Genomic DNA, 19,415 nt, shown 5'->3' on the forward strand with positions numbered 1-19,415 from the left:
CTTGGTCTTGCCCTGGTTTTTGAGATTTAGTCTCACTGATCTCTATTTCCCCCATTAAATGCTGTGGGGATTTAACAGAATGTCTTTAGATGTCAGATTACACAGCTTGACAGCTGACTTTTATTAATCAGTTTTTGAAATTTATTTGATGGCTACAATTTAGCTCTATCTTTTAAAAGTAGAGTTTAACCATATGTTTGTGTGCTATGCTTGCTATTGTAAAATAGATTGTTAAATACTCAAAAGCTTTGGCTAAAGATTGAATCACAAAGGTTTATCTGAGGAAAGGTATCCTGATGAACTGAAGCTTTACTATGTTGTTGTCCACATATCAATGCAGACAATTAAATTGATGAATAATGTACTATAATACAGAATGTAGTGGAAAATCTAGAGGAAGTATTAACATTGTGCTATCCCTGTCTGTCATCAAGATAAAAATCATTCTGGATTATACTAGTACTAGGGGCCTGGTACACGAAATTCATGCACTGGGGGTTGGGGGTCCCTCTCACATACTGGGAGCCCTCAGGGGATGTCCTACTGACGGGGAGCGGGCCTAAGCCGCAGTCTGGCCTCCCTTTGTGGGAGGCAACCGGGCTGATCAGGGGAAGGCACCAGTCCCATCACCCCGCTCCTGCATCCACTGCTAATCACTGTAATCACCAAGGTGTTTTTATCAACACGGACTCCAGTCCCTTCACCAAGAAAAAAATAACAACTTTCTTTAGGCATTTTTAAGATGTGTCTTTCATAGGATATGCATTTCTTTATTTATTTTTTATCCTCGCTGAGGATATGTTTCCGTTGACTTTTAGAGAATGTGGAAGAGAAAGGGAAAGACAGAGAGAAACATCAAAGTGAGAGGAACACTTTCATTGGTTGCCTCCTGCATGAGCCCTGATCTGGGCCCTGGCCAGGAAGGAGCCTGCAACCTAGGTACATGCCCTTGATCAGAATCGAACCCAGACCCTGCTGTCTGCAGGCTGAGGCATTATCCACTGAGTCAAACCAGCTAGGGCAGAATATGACATTTCTTAGCCCTCCAGCAGCAGACCTTCATTTTTTTCTCCAGAAGTGTGGTGGAAAAACCCTAGATCACCTTTTTGGATTCTTATTACTCAAGTTACTAAGAATATTACCAGTGGCATACAGGAAGCTTAGCCAATGTGCAGTCAGAAAAGGTGTTTCCTCTATAGTTCACACCAATCATGGGCTGGGCCCTAACCAGGCCTAAAGCCTCTGGCTGAAGCTTTAGGCCTGGGCAGGGGCCCTCCAGCTCCCTCTGATCACCGGCTCAACCCTGCCCAGACCTGCTTAGACTGAAAGCCTCTTGGGCAGGAGCGGAAACCCAGCTCCCTGTCATCAATCGCAGGGGGTTTGCTCAGGGCGCCTATGTATGCAAATTAACCACCATCATGGTTGGGTTTATTTGCATACTTGCTCTGATTGGCTGGTGGGTGTGGCTTGTGTAGCGGAGTGATGGTTAATTTGCAAATTACTCTTTTATTAGAGAGGATAGCTAACCTACACATGTGCATTTATATACACACTAGAGGCCCAGTGCACAAATTTGTGCACCAGTGGGGTCCCTTGGCCTGGCCTGTGGGATCAGGCCAAAACCAGCTCTCTGACATCCCCCAAGGGGTCCCGGATTGCGAGAGGGCACAGGCTAGGCCAAGGGACCCCACAGGTGCACAATCAGGGCTGGAGAGAAATGCAGGAGGTTGGCCAGCTGGAGAGGGACGGGGGTAGGGCTCCAAGGCATGTCTGGCCTGTCTCTCTCAGTCCCAATCTGCTGGACCCCAGCAGCTAGCTAACCTACCTGTCCGAGTGTCTGCCTCCTTGTGGTCAGTGCACATCATAGCGAGTGGTTGAGTGGCCTTAGCATATCATTAGCATATTAAACTTTAATTGGTTGAATGACCGACAGGTCAACCCAACACTTAGCATATTAGGCTTTTATTATATAGGATTGTTTTTGCGCACCTTGGATTTTCATTCAATGATTCTTTATTAAGCAAGTACATGTGCCAGGCTTGTGTTAAGAAATGAACATGGTCAATGTGGTCCCTTTTGGCCAAAAAATTCATGTCATATAACTGGGAATGTCACTAGTATTACCACCCATCCCACTTAAAAACAATAAAAACATTTACTCTATAAAACACAGGAGTGGGCAAAAGTAGGTTTACAGTTGTTCCTATGGAAAATAATTCAACACAAAGCATGCTGAATGGTTAAATATGGAAAACATTGTTATGCAAAGTTTCAACAAAATCCTGTTAAAGTCTCACTGATAAGATCAGTAGAATATAAATAAATGGTAAAGCAAGTTATCCACATTGTATAATATTTGACTTTTGTAGCATTATGATATAAAAAAAGCATTAACTGTTTTAAAATGCATTGAGTTTTGTTCTATTAAAAAATAATAAAGACAATAAAAGATGTGGACATTAGCAGAAATTTATATGCTCTTGTTGGAATTTGACTCCGAGGCAAAAAATGAAAAATGACTTGACATAAATGCAATATGTGTTTCTATTTTTCTTTTAAATAGAAGATTAGGCAAAATAAACAATATTTCATACTTTTAAAATGGAGGTTCATTTTCCTCTACGTTACTGAGTACTCCATGGACTTTTCATAACATAAGACTTGTATGCCTGCTTGGCTGAGTCATCAGCACCTTTCCTGCCATTTTTCTCACATTAAGTTAATAAACTTGGCCTAGTCTATTCCCCTTCTCCCTTTATCTCCTTGAGATTTTTTATTTATCTTTTTTTCTTTATTACTATTTAATTCTTCTCTCTTTACTTAACTTTTTAAAAAACATTGATAGCCACAATTAATTTGCTCCTTTAACTGTTTTCCTTTTATGATTTTATTCCTTTCCTGGTTTGTTTTCACATGGTTAATGTATCCATAACAGCACCTCCATTTTTGACTTTCACTATAAGAGACATATTTCTGACAGTTAAATGTCTTAAAAAATCATTGCATGTTCCAAACAACAATGGAATATATGCGAATTATATATTCTCCAGATTAGTAGTACTCAAACTTGAGCATTCATCAGAATCATGTTAAAAAAAAGATTGCTGGGCCCCAATCTGAACTGGCAGTTTTGGGGTGGGACCCAAGCATTTTCCCAGGTGATGCTGCTGCTGCTGGTGGGAACCATATTCTGAGAACCACTGACCTGATGAATCAGGAAAACTGAAGAACCAGTAAATAAATTTTCTTCTTGCCTTTATTTGGGGTTGGGGAAGGCAACTATAACAAGTGATTTCTCAAATAAACAGTCTTGTCTAAATTAATATATTAATCCAGAAATCATATTTTAGTTCGTGGATTGATTCATGTGATCTGCCACTGAAAATTTAAATGCATAGGACTGCTCCTTTTTGCAGTAATGAGCATTGAGAATTACTAACCATTGGTATCTGTTTTGTTTTCTTTTTTTTTTTAATCCATTAATCTAGACTTGGAATTCTGTATAAAGATATGTTAATAAAAATTAATGAGATGTTATATAAAAGAAGGTAGGGACTAATGAACAGAGTGTGACTGGAAGAGCTATCTCACAATTTCCCAAGGAAGCATAGCTTGTATACTTCATGTAAACTTGTCATCTTTTGTTATAACACCTGAGTAACACATACACATAGAGTCTTTGTGGGTAAATAAAAGGTATTTGGGGTCCCCCTCTCCCCACATCTATGATTATAAAGCTCTTCTTAAAACTGCTACAACTACATGTGGTGAAAATAATTGTTGGGACTACATACTTAGAAATATTTTCTCCTTTGTATGAATGATTGCTTCAGGTTTGTGTGATTCTGTTGAATTGCAACTGGAAATTAGAATTTGGGAATGGAACAGATTTGCCTTTTTGTAGACATGGGCTTATATTCATGCAGGCGATCACTGGTTTATAACATTTTCTCTTAAGTGTCAGAGAAAGGGGAAAGAGTAGGGACATTTATAAAAGATGAATAAGAGCTTAGGATATTGTGAGTGATGTATTTTATTTGTGAAGTATAATGCAAGTATAACTGTTATAATAGGATGAATTATGGGAAAATATGAAAGAAGTACTTATTTCTCTCTGAGAATCTCACAAAAAAATTAACACAATAAGTAACATTTGAATTGGACTTTGAAGAATACATGTCTTTGCTAGGAATGGCAAGTAAGGAAAAGCTTAGGTGAGGTGAGGGGAATAATGCACAGTTTCTTGAGGCAGAAACTTATGTAAGGACTTCAGGGAAACTTTAAATAGTTGGATATAGCTAAAGCATATAGTATGTGTATGGGAAAAATATTAGCACTAGGTCTAAGATCAGGTACAGAAAGGAGAGTAGGTTACAGGTAAGTCCAGGCTATACTAAGAAACGGTCAGGGAGGCATCCACAAAGGAAGAACTTATCATTCAAGGTGGAAATAGGAAAGGTGATATGTCTGATGAAGGTCAGTTGTAAGAAGCATAGGAAGAAAATTGTTGAGAAAAGTTTATATAGAGCTTATAGTATAGATTTGCTAAATGAATGCTGAAGAGAAAAATAAGTCAATGATGTCTTCCCAATTTTTAGCTCAGGCCATTGGATTAATTGTGATGCTCTATTATTATATCAGGAATGTGAATGTTTGCTAAAGTAGCATGTAACTATCTCTGTGGTATTCTGGTATTCAAAGTAGCTAAATCTTAGCAAATAACTTTAAGGACAGGAAAATGACTTGATTATTAATCATACAGTGTACTAGGGGCCCAGTGCATGAATTTGTGCACCTTGAAAGGAACTGTGGGCCACGAGGCTCAGGTGAGCCCATCCTCCATGCCCCTGCCCGGCCCCTCCTGCTACGGCCCCCAGTCCCCTGTCTGCCAGCAGCTCAGCTCCCTCTGCCACTGCTCCCATGTGCTGACAGCGCAGGCCCCACTTGCACCCGCTGATGGCACGAAGCCATTGGGGCCCGTGACAGCAGGAGGTGCGAGTGGTGGCAGCAGGAGCTGGGCTGCCGGCAGACAGGGGACCTAGCAGTGGCTGCTATCCCAATCGCCCCTTAGGAGCAGGGGGAGGTGGAGAAGCCCTCAGGGGTGATTGTGGCCAGCAGCCACCACTCACACCCACTGATGGCGCCGAGCAATCAGGACTGGTGCTGGGTGCCAGCAGCGGGTGCAAGCAGCGGCTCTGGCACCAGCAGCAGGTGCGAGTGGGGCCATCTCTGGCAGCGGCTGCTGGCCCAGATCACCTCTCAGGAGCAGGGGAAGGTGGAGAAACCTGGAGAGGTGATCAGGGCTGGCAACTGCTGCTCACACCTGCTGATGGTGCCAAGCGATAGGGGCCTGGAGGGACTGCCATGTGAGGGAGCAAAGAATTTTCAGTAACCACCAAAGGCTCGCCCCTATGACAGCGACCAGTGCCCTGCCTTGGTCTGGAGTCCCCGCTCATCTGCTCTACCATCCCGCCATGGCCGATGCCTGCCATGTTCCACGCACACCCTCTGGTGGTCAGCGCACATCATAGCAACCAGTTGTTTGGTTATTCTGCCATTCAGCCTATTTGCATATTAGTCTTTTATTATATAGTTTAGGATAGAATTTTCTCAGGTATAATACATTACACCCATTAAAAGCTATTAATTAATACATAAGTATTGTGTTATTTCTTTGAGTAATTCTCTGGATAAGAATAATACTGATTATTCTCAATAGGATGGGTGGGAAAGCCACCTTTCCTCTCTTCTTGGTTAAGAAACACCAGAATTCCTGTTACTCATGGAAGTGTCTGTACCTCTGAGGTATGTTGGAGCAGGGGAGAAACACCACACAGGTTTAGAACTACTGCTGTAAGGAAATGAGGCCATGTAGGTCCTTTACAAAGTGCAATCAATCTCTGCTCCCTCCATCCACAGTCTTTGAAGTGAATAGAGACATAACTTTAATTAATGTCTGTCATTCTGGTCAAGTTAAGAAAAACTAAAAGTAGTAAACAGGAGAAGAAAGCAATTGGTTGTTTCCAGGGAGGTTTTATTCATTGTAGATATTAGTCAGAATCCAATCTTTTCCACCAAATAATGAGGCTCTACATAAATTGACAACCAGTGATTTATGAGGGTAGACTTGAAAGTCAGCAGAAAATTGCTGATAGGTAGACCAGAAAGATGAGAGGTGTGAGATTAACCAAGTATGAGGTAAACCAGAAAGATGCTAAGTATGAGAATACTCTAAGTGAGGTGAGATAACTTCATGACACAACAGTCAATTATTTGGGCATAGCCAAGGTAGTCAGTAAGATCAGGAGAGATGTGACCATGCCTCTGTGTACTCATTGTCTTTGTGGCTACAAGGTCAAGGGCAATGTTCTAAATGCACAGGGTGACCTGAGACGTATATTTGGATAAAGGGTAATAAAATGAGAGCATCTTTCTTTGAGAGAAGAGCCAAAAAAAAAAAAAATGTGAGGAGAGTAAAGAACTTTCTGAAAGTATTTAATATGCAAATATTCAAATTAGTAAATCAACAGAGGATAGCTCATAAAAATTGTGATGGCAAAGTTGTGCTTATTGGAATGATGAGACCAGGAAAACTTACAAAGGCAGTCTTAGAATCTTCACATACTAGTGAGATCCAACATAACTAAGCAGCGGACAACAGATTGGTGATAAAAAGATAGAATGCCCAGAACTAATACATTATTTTAATAACAGTGTTAAAGCCTCACTGCTACTTGGTGTGTGACACACCAACCAGATGTCTGGGCATCACCTCACATTTTGTTAGAAATGAAGAGAATCACCCCCTACACTCACACACACACACACACACACACACACACACACACACACACAGATCTACTCATTCAGAATCTGCCTTCGAACACTAAAGTGCCATTAAAGTTTGAGGAGCACTGATCTGGGAGACTTTACTAATGCCAGTTTAAAGATGATTGTGTTTTACATATTATAATTAATTCTATCTCTGCCTAAGTTAATTAAATAAAAATCATTTTCAATTGATTTATTTTCAGTGACGTTTGTTCATATATTTAAAATTCATCTGAGAATTTGGCAGATGCCTTCGACACCCCTTTTCCATCACACCTACCCCTAAATGTGGATGCAAATTCAGAATGCAATTTGAAGCTCAGCCACAAACCCCAACTTAAAAACCAGTGTTTTAAGGCATCCCAAACACTCTTTTATGGAATTACTAGAGGCCTGGTGCACAACATTCATGCACTGGGGAAAGGGGGTCCCTCAGCCCAGCCTGCACCCTCTTGCAGTCTGGGATCCCTCAGGGGATAGCCAGCAGTCAGACATCCCCCAAGGGGCCCTTAGTGCTGCTGTGGAGACAGGAGAGTCTCCCACCACTGCTGCTGGGCTTACCAGCTGTGAGCCCAGCTTCTGGCCGAGCAGCACTCCCTCTGTGGGAGCGTACTGACCACCAGGGGGCAGTTCCTGCATTGAGCGTCTGCCCCCTGGTGGTCAGTGCATGTCATAGTGACCTGTGGTTCCACCGTTCAGTCTATTTGCATATTAGCCTTTTATTATATAGGATTAATTGGAAACTACCTGAATCCTGTGGACCTAATCCATTCTCTAGTGGTTATCTTGAGGCCCTGTAAGATTTGCTTTTAATAGAGACTTTGAAGACAATTATATGTTATACAATCAATGCCCTGGTCAGGAATGTCCTGATTTAAGAATTTCCAGGCAATGAAGTTCTGTGGATACCAAGATGATAAATGAAATACCTGCAGTCAATTGGAATTGGCAAGTCAACATTTCAGTCACTTAGAGGCATCTAGACATTTTAATGGCATTATAAATTGCCTCCAAATTCTTGTTTACTAAATTATAATCCTCAAAATTGTCAAAATAAATATTCAATAAATACTAGCCTTCATATGAAAGGGAAGGAGGGAGAGATAGTGAACAGATTCACAAGCATTTGTAAACACTCTCCTAGGAGTTTAAACCTTAAATGACCCCTAAAGGAGACTATTTTGGAACTCTGTCAGGACATTCTTCCCTTACTTAATAACTAGAGGCCCAATGCACGAAATTCGTGCAAGGGGCTTGGCCCTCGCAGCCACAGCTGCTTGCCTCAGCCCTTGCAACCCTGGCTTCTTCCAGAAGGATATCCAGAAGGTCGTCTGGAAGGTCATTCGGCTGTTCAGTCTAATTAGCATATTACACTTTTATTATTATAGATAACAGCAATGGTCTCCTCCCACCAGCACAGTGCTTTAGAGTTTGCAAAGTACATTTAATGTGTCAGGTGATCCTCACATCAACCTGAAAACTCTTATCACCTTTTTATAGGAAAGAAAACTGAAGTTTGGAGAGATTATGCATTAACTGTCCAAGGTTGTGCAGCTCATACATGACGAAGCTTTCTGAAATTGGGTTTTCCAGACTCGGATCTCTGGCTGCCTTCCAACTTGCAATATTACAAATTGTAAGTTTGAACATGGCAAGTGTTCTGGCCTTGTTTCCAAGGTTCTTTGTGTAGAGTTGTCACATTTGCAATTCGAGTCAAATAAACAAGCGCCTATTGAATTTCTATTAAGATTCAATCAACACAAAGATGACATATATAATCTTTGCACTCAAAAGCCCTCTCATCTGTGTGAGAAGATGCATAAACCATGAACTGCAATCCAAGTTACTCCCTTACCTGCCTTCTTGACAATGTGTATAAATAAGCAAATGTAACAACTATTGACTGTATACTTTAAGTAGGTAAGTTATATGGTATATTACTTAAATATCAAATCTGCTATTGAAAAAGTCAAACTAATAATAAAATTGTCTCCAACCAGCTAAGATGATCACAAAATTATTAATTACCGCTGATCTTGGACCTGATTTTTGAAAATACAATCTCTGCATTTTGGGATACTGTTATTGCACAAAATTATTAACCTATAATCCATAAGCATCTGTTCAAAGTTACAGAAAATTATCTTTGAGAAAATTATCTTCCTATTGTGGGAATACTTTTTAGAACTAAACTGTTCACAAGGTTTTGGGTGTTTTTTTTATTTTGTTTTTGTGATGATATATTTGATAAGTGGTTAACACCCAAAATACCTAAGGAACTTACATATTTTATCACCAAGAAAACCAAACAATCAGATTAAATAAAATGGCCAGAGGACCTGAACAGACATCTTCAAAGAGGACATTCAAATGGTCAATAGACATGAAAAGATGCTCAACATCACTAATATCAGGAAAACAAAAATTAAAACCATAATGAGATATTACCTCATACCTGTCAGAATGGCTATCATCAATAAAACAATAAACAACAAGTGTTGGAGAAGATGTGGAGAAAAGGGAACCCTCGTGCACCATTGCTGGGATTGTAAAAGGTGCAGCAACTATGGAAAACAGTATGGAGGTTTTTCACAAAATAAAAACTAGGGAAACATGCTCAAATTCACTAATCATCTGAGAGATGCAAATCAAAATGATAATGAGGTACCATCTCACACCTGTCAGAATGGCTATCATCAACAAATCAACAAACAACAAGTTCTGGCAAGGATGTGGAGAAAAAGGAACCCTCCTGCACTGCTGGTGGGAATGCAGACTGTTGCAGCCACAGTGGAAAACAGTATGGAGATTCCTCAAAAAATTAAACATGGAACTCCCATTCATCCAGTAATCCCACTTCTGGGAATATATCCCAAGAAACCAGAAACACCAACCAAAAAGGACATATGTACCCCTATGTTCATAGCAGCACAATTTACAATAGCTAAGATTTGGAAACAGCCTAAGTGCCTGTTAGCAGACAAATAAATTAAAAACTGTGGCACATATACACAATGGAATACTACATTGCTGAAAAAATAAAGAACTCTTACCATTCACAACAGTATGGATGAACCTGGAGAGCATTATGCTAAGTGAAATAAGCCAGTCAGAGAAAGATAAATATCACATGATCTCACTCATTTATGGAATATAATGGACAACATAAACTGTTGAACAAAAATAGACCCAGAGACAGAGAAGCATCAAACTGACCATTAAACCTCAGAGGAAAAGCAAAGGAGGAGTAAGAGATCAACCAAAGGACTTGTATGCATGCATATAAGCATAACCAATGGACACAGACACTAGGGGGGTGAGGGCATGTGCTGGGGGGAGGGGTGGCTGGGGAGAGGTCAATGGGGGAAAAAGGAGACATATGTAATACTCTAAACAATAAAGAATTTTTAAAAAATAGAACTGTCATATGAAGCAATCCATGTTTTAATTAATCAATTCTTGCATTTAAAAACAAGAACAAGAAATAATGATTTCACTAAAATGTGTGTTCTAATACAAATAGATGTTTGGAATTACCTTCTAGTGCATATTTCATATCCAGAGCAAAAAGGGTCCACATAATTTCAGCACTTATTTTTCCCATGTTCAGTTCTTGAGGAAACCTAAAATTAAACACATATTAGTGTATCAAAAAGAAGAACGTGCCTAAAAAACCCACAAAAAGTACCTTACGTTACCTATATACCACATTAATTATTATATAGATCATAAATACTTTTATTTATGTAATATCTCTTTATGAACTTTCCTAGGTAGGAAAAAAAAAACTACACACTGGAATGTTTTGATAAAACAATATTGGGTATCAGGGAAATAGACTCCATTTGATCAGTGACAATGTGATGTGGTGCTTGTAGCTCCTGATGGATGTCCTGGAATGTTTGTTTGTCTTTAAAGAGACTCTTCAGTTGTATCATACACTCCATCTTCATATGTCTTAATTTTGAAGATACATCAGATGGATCGGAGTAGCAGATACCATGCAATACCAAAACCACACCTCACATTCACCTGTTAGCAATTTTCTTGAAACAAGCTTAAATACTTTCATTTCCTGTTTGCTTACAATGAATTATTTCAAGAAAGATTTCTCATTCCTCTGGTAAATGGCCCATGGTGGACCATTAGTCAGGACTACAGAGCTCCTTGGCAGGTCTGTGTTTTAGATTAAACAAGCTTAGGCTAAAGACAAGATTCCTACTGCTGCTGAACATGTACTCTGCATGTGTTTTCAATCTTGCAATAAGGCTCCTGGTAATACAAGCCCAAGCCCGGTGAATATACCAAGTCTTTTCATAACCTTATAAACACTCACCCCAAGCCAATATGTAAGACTGATAGCATTTTCTTTTTAACATATACATACTATATAAATATGTAATGCATGCATATATCAATATACTATATATAAATATATAATGCATGTATATATATGTATATACATATATACAAATGACAAATATTAAAAAACAAAAATAGGCTGGCTGGTGTGGCTCAGTGGTGGAGTGTTGACCTATGAATTTAGGAGGTCGAGGTTCAATGCCAATCAGGGTACATGCCCAGGTTGCAGGTTCAATCCCCAGTAGGGGCAATGCAGGAGACAGCCAATTAATGATTCGCTCATCATTGATTTTTTTAAATATATTTTTATTGATTTCAGGAATGAAGAAGAAGAGAGAGATAGAAACATCAATGATGAGAGGGAATCATCAATTGGCTGCCTCCTGCACGATAGACCGAGCCTGCAACCCAGGCATGTGACCAGAATTGAACCCGGGACTCTCGGGTCCACAGGCTGATGCTCCATCCACTGAGCTAAATCAGCTAGGGCTCATCACTGATGTTTCTATCTCTCCCTTTCCCTTCCTCTCTGAAATCAATAAATAAATAATTTTATTTAAAAAAAGAAAAATAGCTCTCACATTAATTTATATTTTAGGGTCTAAATTAAAAAGAGTAATACAATTCTGAATGAGATAGAAAGTATTACCTGAGTAAATATGACCTCAAATAAGAAAAAAAACATTGATACTATATGAAATATTTTAGCCCAAATTTCCACCAAAAGCAAGGTATATTTCATCAAATATCCCTTACCAACCACCATCTCTCAATTTATCTAAGGATGTTGATTGATATTTTAAAACTTAAATGCAGATGTACATTCATCAATTATTTACACTTAGGATTTCTTAAAAATCATAATCACAGTTACTGTAACATCTGTCTCTAAATTCCACTATATTATTCTTTTATAATGCCTGCTTATTTTTTGATTGAATAAAGGACTTTTTGTGTGTGAAAAATGCTCATATAATTTGAGTGTTTGGATTAAGTTACTATTCTTTCAAAAAGAATTTATTTTCTTCTGGTAGTAGTGTTTTAAGGTTAAGAGAGATGACCTTCATCCAACCAGGGTCTAGGTTCATTCAACACAGGTCAATATTTATTCCTCCTCCTAGGATATACTTATGCTTGGGGTGTTCACCTAGATTCATTACTTTGTAGAGCCTGAATTTTAATTATTCTCCTGTTCTTGTATTCAGCTCTCTCAGTTTTTCAGTGCTTTCTGTCTAGCTTCTCAAATTCTCAGACTTTGCCTCTAGGTAAATCAGTCAGTGCCTCTAGGGGATATATCTGACATGTTTTGTCAGATATTGGCACATATCTGACATGTTTTTCTAATAAATACATGCACATATCATAAAGATATAAAGAAATTCAGGGGAATAAAAATATCAAATATATTCTCATAGTAATGTTTGGGCAAGAAGTAAAGGGAATTGGACTCATGAGGCTTCAATCAAATTTATAATGCTTTATTTATTTTAGAAAAAAGTCTAAAAAACTATAAATTTGCGAGAAGTAAAGTAAGAGGTAGTATAATACAAATGGCTGTAATGCATTTAGCATTTATTAACATCTATAATAATAAAAGCATAATATGCTAATTAGATGAGATGTCTTTCCAGACATCCTTCTGGATGACCTTCCAGACGAAGCCTGGGCTGCGAGGGAAGCCCAGTTCCTGGGTGCCAGAGGGAAGCCAGTGCCGGTAGCTGGGGGAAGGAAGGCCTACTTTTACATGAATTTCATACATCAGGCCTCTAGTTCTCTAATAAGTAGCTATTAATTGAAGGCCTAAGATGTGTTGTGCACATACCACTAAACAAAACAGGCATGGTCCTTGCCTTTCTGAACTTTACAGTCTGGTATCTCACAAATATAAATATACATATATAAATTAAATATAAATAATATAGATATAGACATAAATATAGACATAGACATAGATAGATATAGATATATAGATATAGATATAGATATAGATATAGATATAGATATAGATATAAATATCATGGCAAGTCTCATGAAGAAAACTACAAGGTGAAAAGGTAGAGATGGTTGTGTGGTTGTGGGAAACAGTGGTTTTGTTATATCAAGTGTTTGGAAAACAACAACTGCTCATCCTTGGTTCTCAGGAGCTGTGGCAGCGGCTTATTTACAATTGAGGATCACTCCTGTGATCTCTATGGATATGGGAAGCAGCAGCATGAACAGGATTGGGGACTCAGAACTTTGCTCTCACGCACCAGCAGTGATAGGAAACTGGGTGTACGCTGTAGAAGGCAGTGATACCACAGGGGAACAGAAAAAGAGCAACATGGGGAACAGCTCCATGGAGAATACATAGGAAAGGAGAATGAAGAACATTAAACTATAGCTGAAAGGATTATGAGGAGCTAGATCAAAGCAGAATGCAAAGAGCCAAAAATATTCTAAGGGGATGTTGTTTTTCTATTTGATTTTCTACCCTAAGGTTGATGTTACTTCAAGAAACATGGGTTATAATTTTAAAAAAATATATTACAGCAATAAGTGCAAACTACTGAACAAAATGAGGCTAAGAGTATAAGGCACAGAAGAATATACTGGGGCAGTCATTCCCAGAAATTGCTTGAAAAAAGCAAGAGTTGCGTGTACTTTTTAAGGAGGATAAATATTAATTGGTGGAAGAGATGAGCTGTGCATCTCAGTTATCTGAAAGTGACTTATAAAATATTTTTTATTTAATCGAGAAGCTATAATTTAGATAACTTCAAAACAAGGGATCTAAAAATAAGCTGTTAGTCTCAAGATTTTCTCAGTTGCATAAGCAATGTCCAGTTTGATTTTCATTCTTGGAGAACTGTTGTTTAAGGGTTCTCATCAGTGCTATTAAACCCTCAACATGGCAAAACCATAACCAAAACCAAACTATCATTTAAAATAAAAATGACACACTACAAAAAACAACAACATTCAATATAGAAGAGGCAATCCTAATATATAAAAACCCTGGGTCGTAATGACCAGTAAAGACCAAGGCTCGACCAACCGGAAGTCAGTCCTGCAGTCAGCTGGGTTGCTGTGGCAACCTGGCACTGACTGCTTCCGCTGCAGTAGTGCTGCCTCAGCACTGACTGCTGAGGGGGCTGCAAATCAGGGCCAAAGAGAGGCCTGAAGAGAGAAGCAGGGACTGATCTGTTGCCTCTGTGGCAGCTTTTGATCAGCACTTGCCTCTCTCTTTCTCTCCCAGTCTGGCCAGCAGCCATGCCTCCATTTCTCTCCAGGCCCCCACCAGGGCTATTGATAGGCCAGAGACAATGACTGGCATAGAAACTGACCAATCAGAACCAAATTGGCCTGCAGAGGAGGGCAGTTGGGGGCGAGATCAGGCTTGAAGGGGAGGGCCATTGGGAGTGAGATCAGGCTGGCAGTGGAGGGCCATTAGGAGTGAGGTCAGGCTGGCAGGGGAGGGCCGTTGGGGGCAAGATCAGGCCTGCAGGGGAGGGCAGCCAGGGGCAATATCAGTCCAGCAGGGGAGGGCAGTTGAAGGCGAGATCAGGCCAGGAGGGAGGGCAGTTGGGGACGAGATCAGGCTGGCAGGGGAGGGCAGTTAGGGGCGATCAGGCAGGCAAGCAGAGGCAGTTAGGGGAAATCAGGCAGGCAGGCAGGTGAGCAGTTAGGAGCCAGTGGTCCCAGATTGTGAGAGGGATGTCCGACTGCCAGTTTAGGCCCGATCCCTGTGGGATGTATAAGGAGTGAAGTGTAAGGAGCCAATGGCTGCCTAGGGATCGGGCCTAAACCGGCAGTCGGACATCCCCCAAGGGGCCCTCAATTGGAGAGGGTGCAGGCTGGGCTGAGGGACGCTCCCCTCCATGCCCAAATTTTGTGTACCAGGCCACTAGTGAGATAATAATATTCATAGGAAAAGAACTGTTACAAACCTATAGGAAAAATATGAAGTAGGAGAAATGGCTAATGAAATCAATGGGCAAGTTAGAAAGAAAAAAAACACACAAAAGCAATGGGAGCGATATTCAATCTCTCTAATATTCAAAGAAATTTTGATTGCAATAATAGTGACTTTTTTTTTTTACTACAAAAATTTCAAACTAGTAAACATAAATTAAAAATTAGGGCTTGGTTGATCCTGATTCCCAAAAGTTATCTAATGACTATAGGCTTCCAGTTTTTATGCTATTCAAATACCTGTGATATCCCCACACCCTTCTCTCATGTACCCTAGAAGTCCCCTCTATGGGCTGTATCATCCCAATGTATGAATACACAGAATAACATACAACTATTAAAAAGAGCTAGGTATATCTGCTTGTATCGACATGAAATAATATCTATTAGACAGTATTAAGTGAAAAAAGCAAATTACAGATTAATAGTGTGCATAATATATTCCAATATTTTGCAAAAAGAAAAATATAAAATAAACATTATTAACTGCATATCTATGCTTGTATGCGTAGAAAATATTAGTTGAATTACTGAAAATTTATAAGGCTTGGCTGAGGGGAGTCTTAGTTTTGTTTTTTACTTGTTTTCTTCACCAAAGTGATACATAAACATTAAACTTTTACTTTTTACTTTATACAGTCCTATGAAACCGAATAAGATGAGTTTTGTGACCACAAGCTTTTTAAGCAATATCTCTTTTGATATAAAATCAATGGACTTTTACTATGCAAGTTTTTTAAAGATGAATTAACATTCATTTATTTCTCACAAAATTCCTATTTGTTGTTATTATTCTCATTTTACAAATGAGAAATCGGTGGTCAAGATTTGAGACTTGAACTGCCTCTCCAAAGCTCATGATCTCTCCAATAAAGAATAAAATATTCAATTATATATCTATCTATATCTATATATCTATATTGATATATCTATCTATATCTATATATTTGATACTTGGAGGAGACATAAAGATAACTTTGTTTACATTCATTTTAGACTCAGGACATTAAATATTAAGAAATGCATCCTAAAACATGGAACAAATCAATGGCAGAATCTGAAATTGAGCTTATGTGTCTTGGCATTATTTCTTATTTATCCTTTTTTTAATGACAATAACAGTAATTCCCAAGCATTAAAAATATCTTCACAGCTTATATTTTCTTACTTTTTTTTTGTATTTGCCTACTGATTTTGCCTTAAAATATTTAGAGTTCAAAATATTACCTTTATATTTATGCAAGAGTTCCTATTTAAATCTAAACCTCAATCTCTACCACTTGCTAAACTCTACTATGCAGAAGGCAATCTTTGGGGTCTGAGATATTTTCTGATATCTGCTTTAGAAGAAGTGTTGCTTGTAGCTCATTATGATATGCTGATTTCAAATTTGGTTGTGCTTGCTGTTACCTATGAAGATAATGAATATTCTATGCTAGAAAAACAGAATTCAAAGCTAGTTTATTTACTTAATAGTTACACAGGTTCTTCTGAAGCCTATATGCTAGTTAAAAAAATCCCCCCGCCCCACACACAAAACGTATTTAATCTTAAATCTAGGCAGCAAACCAAGTCATTAACTCTGCCACAATCCATAGCATCTTCCCTTTTCTACTCTCCTGTGGATTCCTCCTTTGACATACCTGTGGAATTGCCTGTCCCTTTCCTATTGTTACTGTCACATCCCTAATTCAAGTCTTCACTCTTACTTGCCTCAAGAATTGCATTAGCCTGTTAGTTTATGTGCCTCCATCCCTTCCTCTTCTATCACACCCTTGTATTACCACCTAATTTACCTCTTAAGAACACAGGCCATAATATTTGGAGCCACAGTTTAAAACCATCGATTGTTTGTGACACTTTCATTAACAGAGAAAAATTGCAAGTCATCGTGACTTTCCTCGCCAGTGATGATTAGACCCTAGCTTAACTTCTGTCTCTACTCTCAAATGCTGTCTATGCTCCAGCCACCCAGATTACTTATAATTTCTCAATATATGTGAGGCTGATGATCATTTTTCCCTGTCCTCTCTCCTCCTCAATTTTCATTTGATCTTAAATACTCTCTTCCTTCAAAGTACAGATCAAGTATCATCTCCCTCTAAAGTCTTCTGTTGTACTTAAGGCAGAGTTAAAAGTCATTCATTATCTCTGAACCCCAAGAGCAAAAAATAATATATACAATGGCTACAAACTGTACCATTGCTCACTTAATATTAAGAGCTAGTAATAGCATTGGATAATAAATTTTATAATTTTACTGTTGACACAAGATTTAACTTACCTAGTATAATTTTATTGGCATTGGTTTTATAGTTGAAAAGTGAAGAAAATAATATTATTTTGCTTTAACCAATTTTGTATAACATTAGAAAACATTTTTTTCTTCACTTAACATCTCTTCACTACCAAATAATATGAATTATGCTTACACAGTCATTCCTATATCTACAAGATTTAAACAATTCCAGAATCCAGGCTATAATCTGGAGGCAACATCTGCAACGCTGACAATTTTTAGAAAAATTTCTTTAGTCCTACCTACCGAGTGAAAAAGAGAGGAGAAAAAATTTACAACTATGAGCAAAATACTACAGACAAAAGAAGCAAATCAGTACTTTGAGCAAGAGGAGGGACACCTAGTATTTTTCATAGCAGATTTTTACCAAGCTGGCTACATTTTGTTTCCAACTTTTAACAGGCCACAAATAACCATATTCCAGTAAGAGTGCTATTTGCACTGTGTCCAAATTTCCTTTGTAGATTTGCAAATACACACTCTCACTTTGGCATCCAATTGTATAAGTTTTATCTGTGCTATATACCCAGTACCAAATCATGATTCAAAGGCAGAGTTGTTTTTTTCCAACACACTCCACAGTTGAATATTTTTGCCTCTTCTTTGAATTGGCTAAGAAATCTACACCATCTGCATGTTTGCTAGAAGCTTATTTTCTGCAATTTAACACAGTTCTGGTGATTTCCCCTGCACAATCTACACTAGTATTATGTAGTGGTTAAACCTCCAATCCAATCCAAATGATATGGATTTGATTTCTCCTCTGCTATTTAGTTAATTTGCCCAGTGGAGCTGGGATTAGTCTCTTTAAAACTCAATTTCCTCATCTATCAACTGGAAGTGATAAAAATTGCATAATTTGGGATTATTTCTAGGGCTGTGGTGAGGATTAAATAGATTTTACATGTAAATACTTTGTACAGCCACTGGAACATAGTGAACACTCAGTAAATGTTTACTGAGAATAACATTTTAACTCTAAATGAGACATATAGGAAAATATTATTTAGATTCCATTGATTTCTAATGTGAAAATAATTATCACAGAAACTGAATGGAAATTTACATTTGTTAGTTTTAATTCCTAGGATAAAGAAGTTGCTAATAAAATTAATGGCAATAAATTGATTACAGAGGGAATTTTTATGTTCTCATAGGAGTAAACTGGTTTCACAAACTTCAGAAATCTCTAGCTACCCACTAACAGTTTATATGCTAATTACAAATAAATTCCAAACTACCATACAGGCAGGACTGAAAGAAGTTTTAACTTCCCACAACTATTTCCTAACCTTGTAGAAATTTATATATAAATTTGACACACACTTCAAAACAAGTACATATATACTATGTATACTAATTATTCACATTTTAATAATAAAATTAACCCCTTCTCATACTAGTCTGAATTTGTGAGGTTTTACTACACACAAATTAAGTTTTCAAATGTATAGCTTCACATGTTCATTTTCAATGCAGTTGTAAAAATCTATCATTTATAAAAGGTTTAATGAAATAACCGACCCACACCAACATTATTTGAATGTCTCCTGGTTTTAATTTGCAGCAATTAATACAAAGCATAAACATTTTAAACCTTGAATCCTGTGAGACACAACAGTTTAATAACCCAATTAGTCTTGCAAATCTCTTAGTGAAATAAGGAAAACAATCTACCATTGTCAAAATTTGATAGTACTGATTCATTATTCACAACAGATAAAATCGGAATCCATTAAATGTGAAGTATTGTTTTGATATGCAAAGTCTGTCTTTGAAGAAAAGTGTGTTCATTGCCACAAATGAGTCACAAATGAGAAAGCAAAGGTGTTGTTATAGTGTTTTGAGTATGCAGCTGAAGCTTCATTATCATAGCCAGAATTCAAGAGACATTTTTTTTTGCTGTGCTTTTTTCATATTATTAAAATTTAAAAAATCAGCTTTTGTTACTATATTATTCTCCATTTAA

At 38.0% G+C, this 19,415-nt stretch overlaps 1 protein-coding gene across 2 annotated transcripts in view; it reads right to left on the minus strand.

Annotated features, from left to right (window-relative positions):
- UNC13C (unc-13 homolog C) overlaps positions 1-19,415 on the minus strand; it is a 515,697-nt gene that overhangs the window by 155,210 nt on the left and 341,072 nt on the right. For both annotated transcript variants that reach the window (XM_008143163.3, XM_028147779.2), the window contains one exon: positions 10,369-10,454. In XM_008143163.3, the coding sequence (XP_008141385.2) occupies positions 10,369-10,454 (86 nt within the window). The remainder of the gene's footprint in view (positions 1-10,368; positions 10,455-19,415) is intronic.

This window comes from Eptesicus fuscus, chromosome 5 (genome assembly GCF_027574615.1).
Source record: "Eptesicus fuscus isolate TK198812 chromosome 5, DD_ASM_mEF_20220401, whole genome shotgun sequence".
Lineage (NCBI taxonomy): Eukaryota > Metazoa > Chordata > Mammalia > Chiroptera > Vespertilionidae > Eptesicus > Eptesicus fuscus.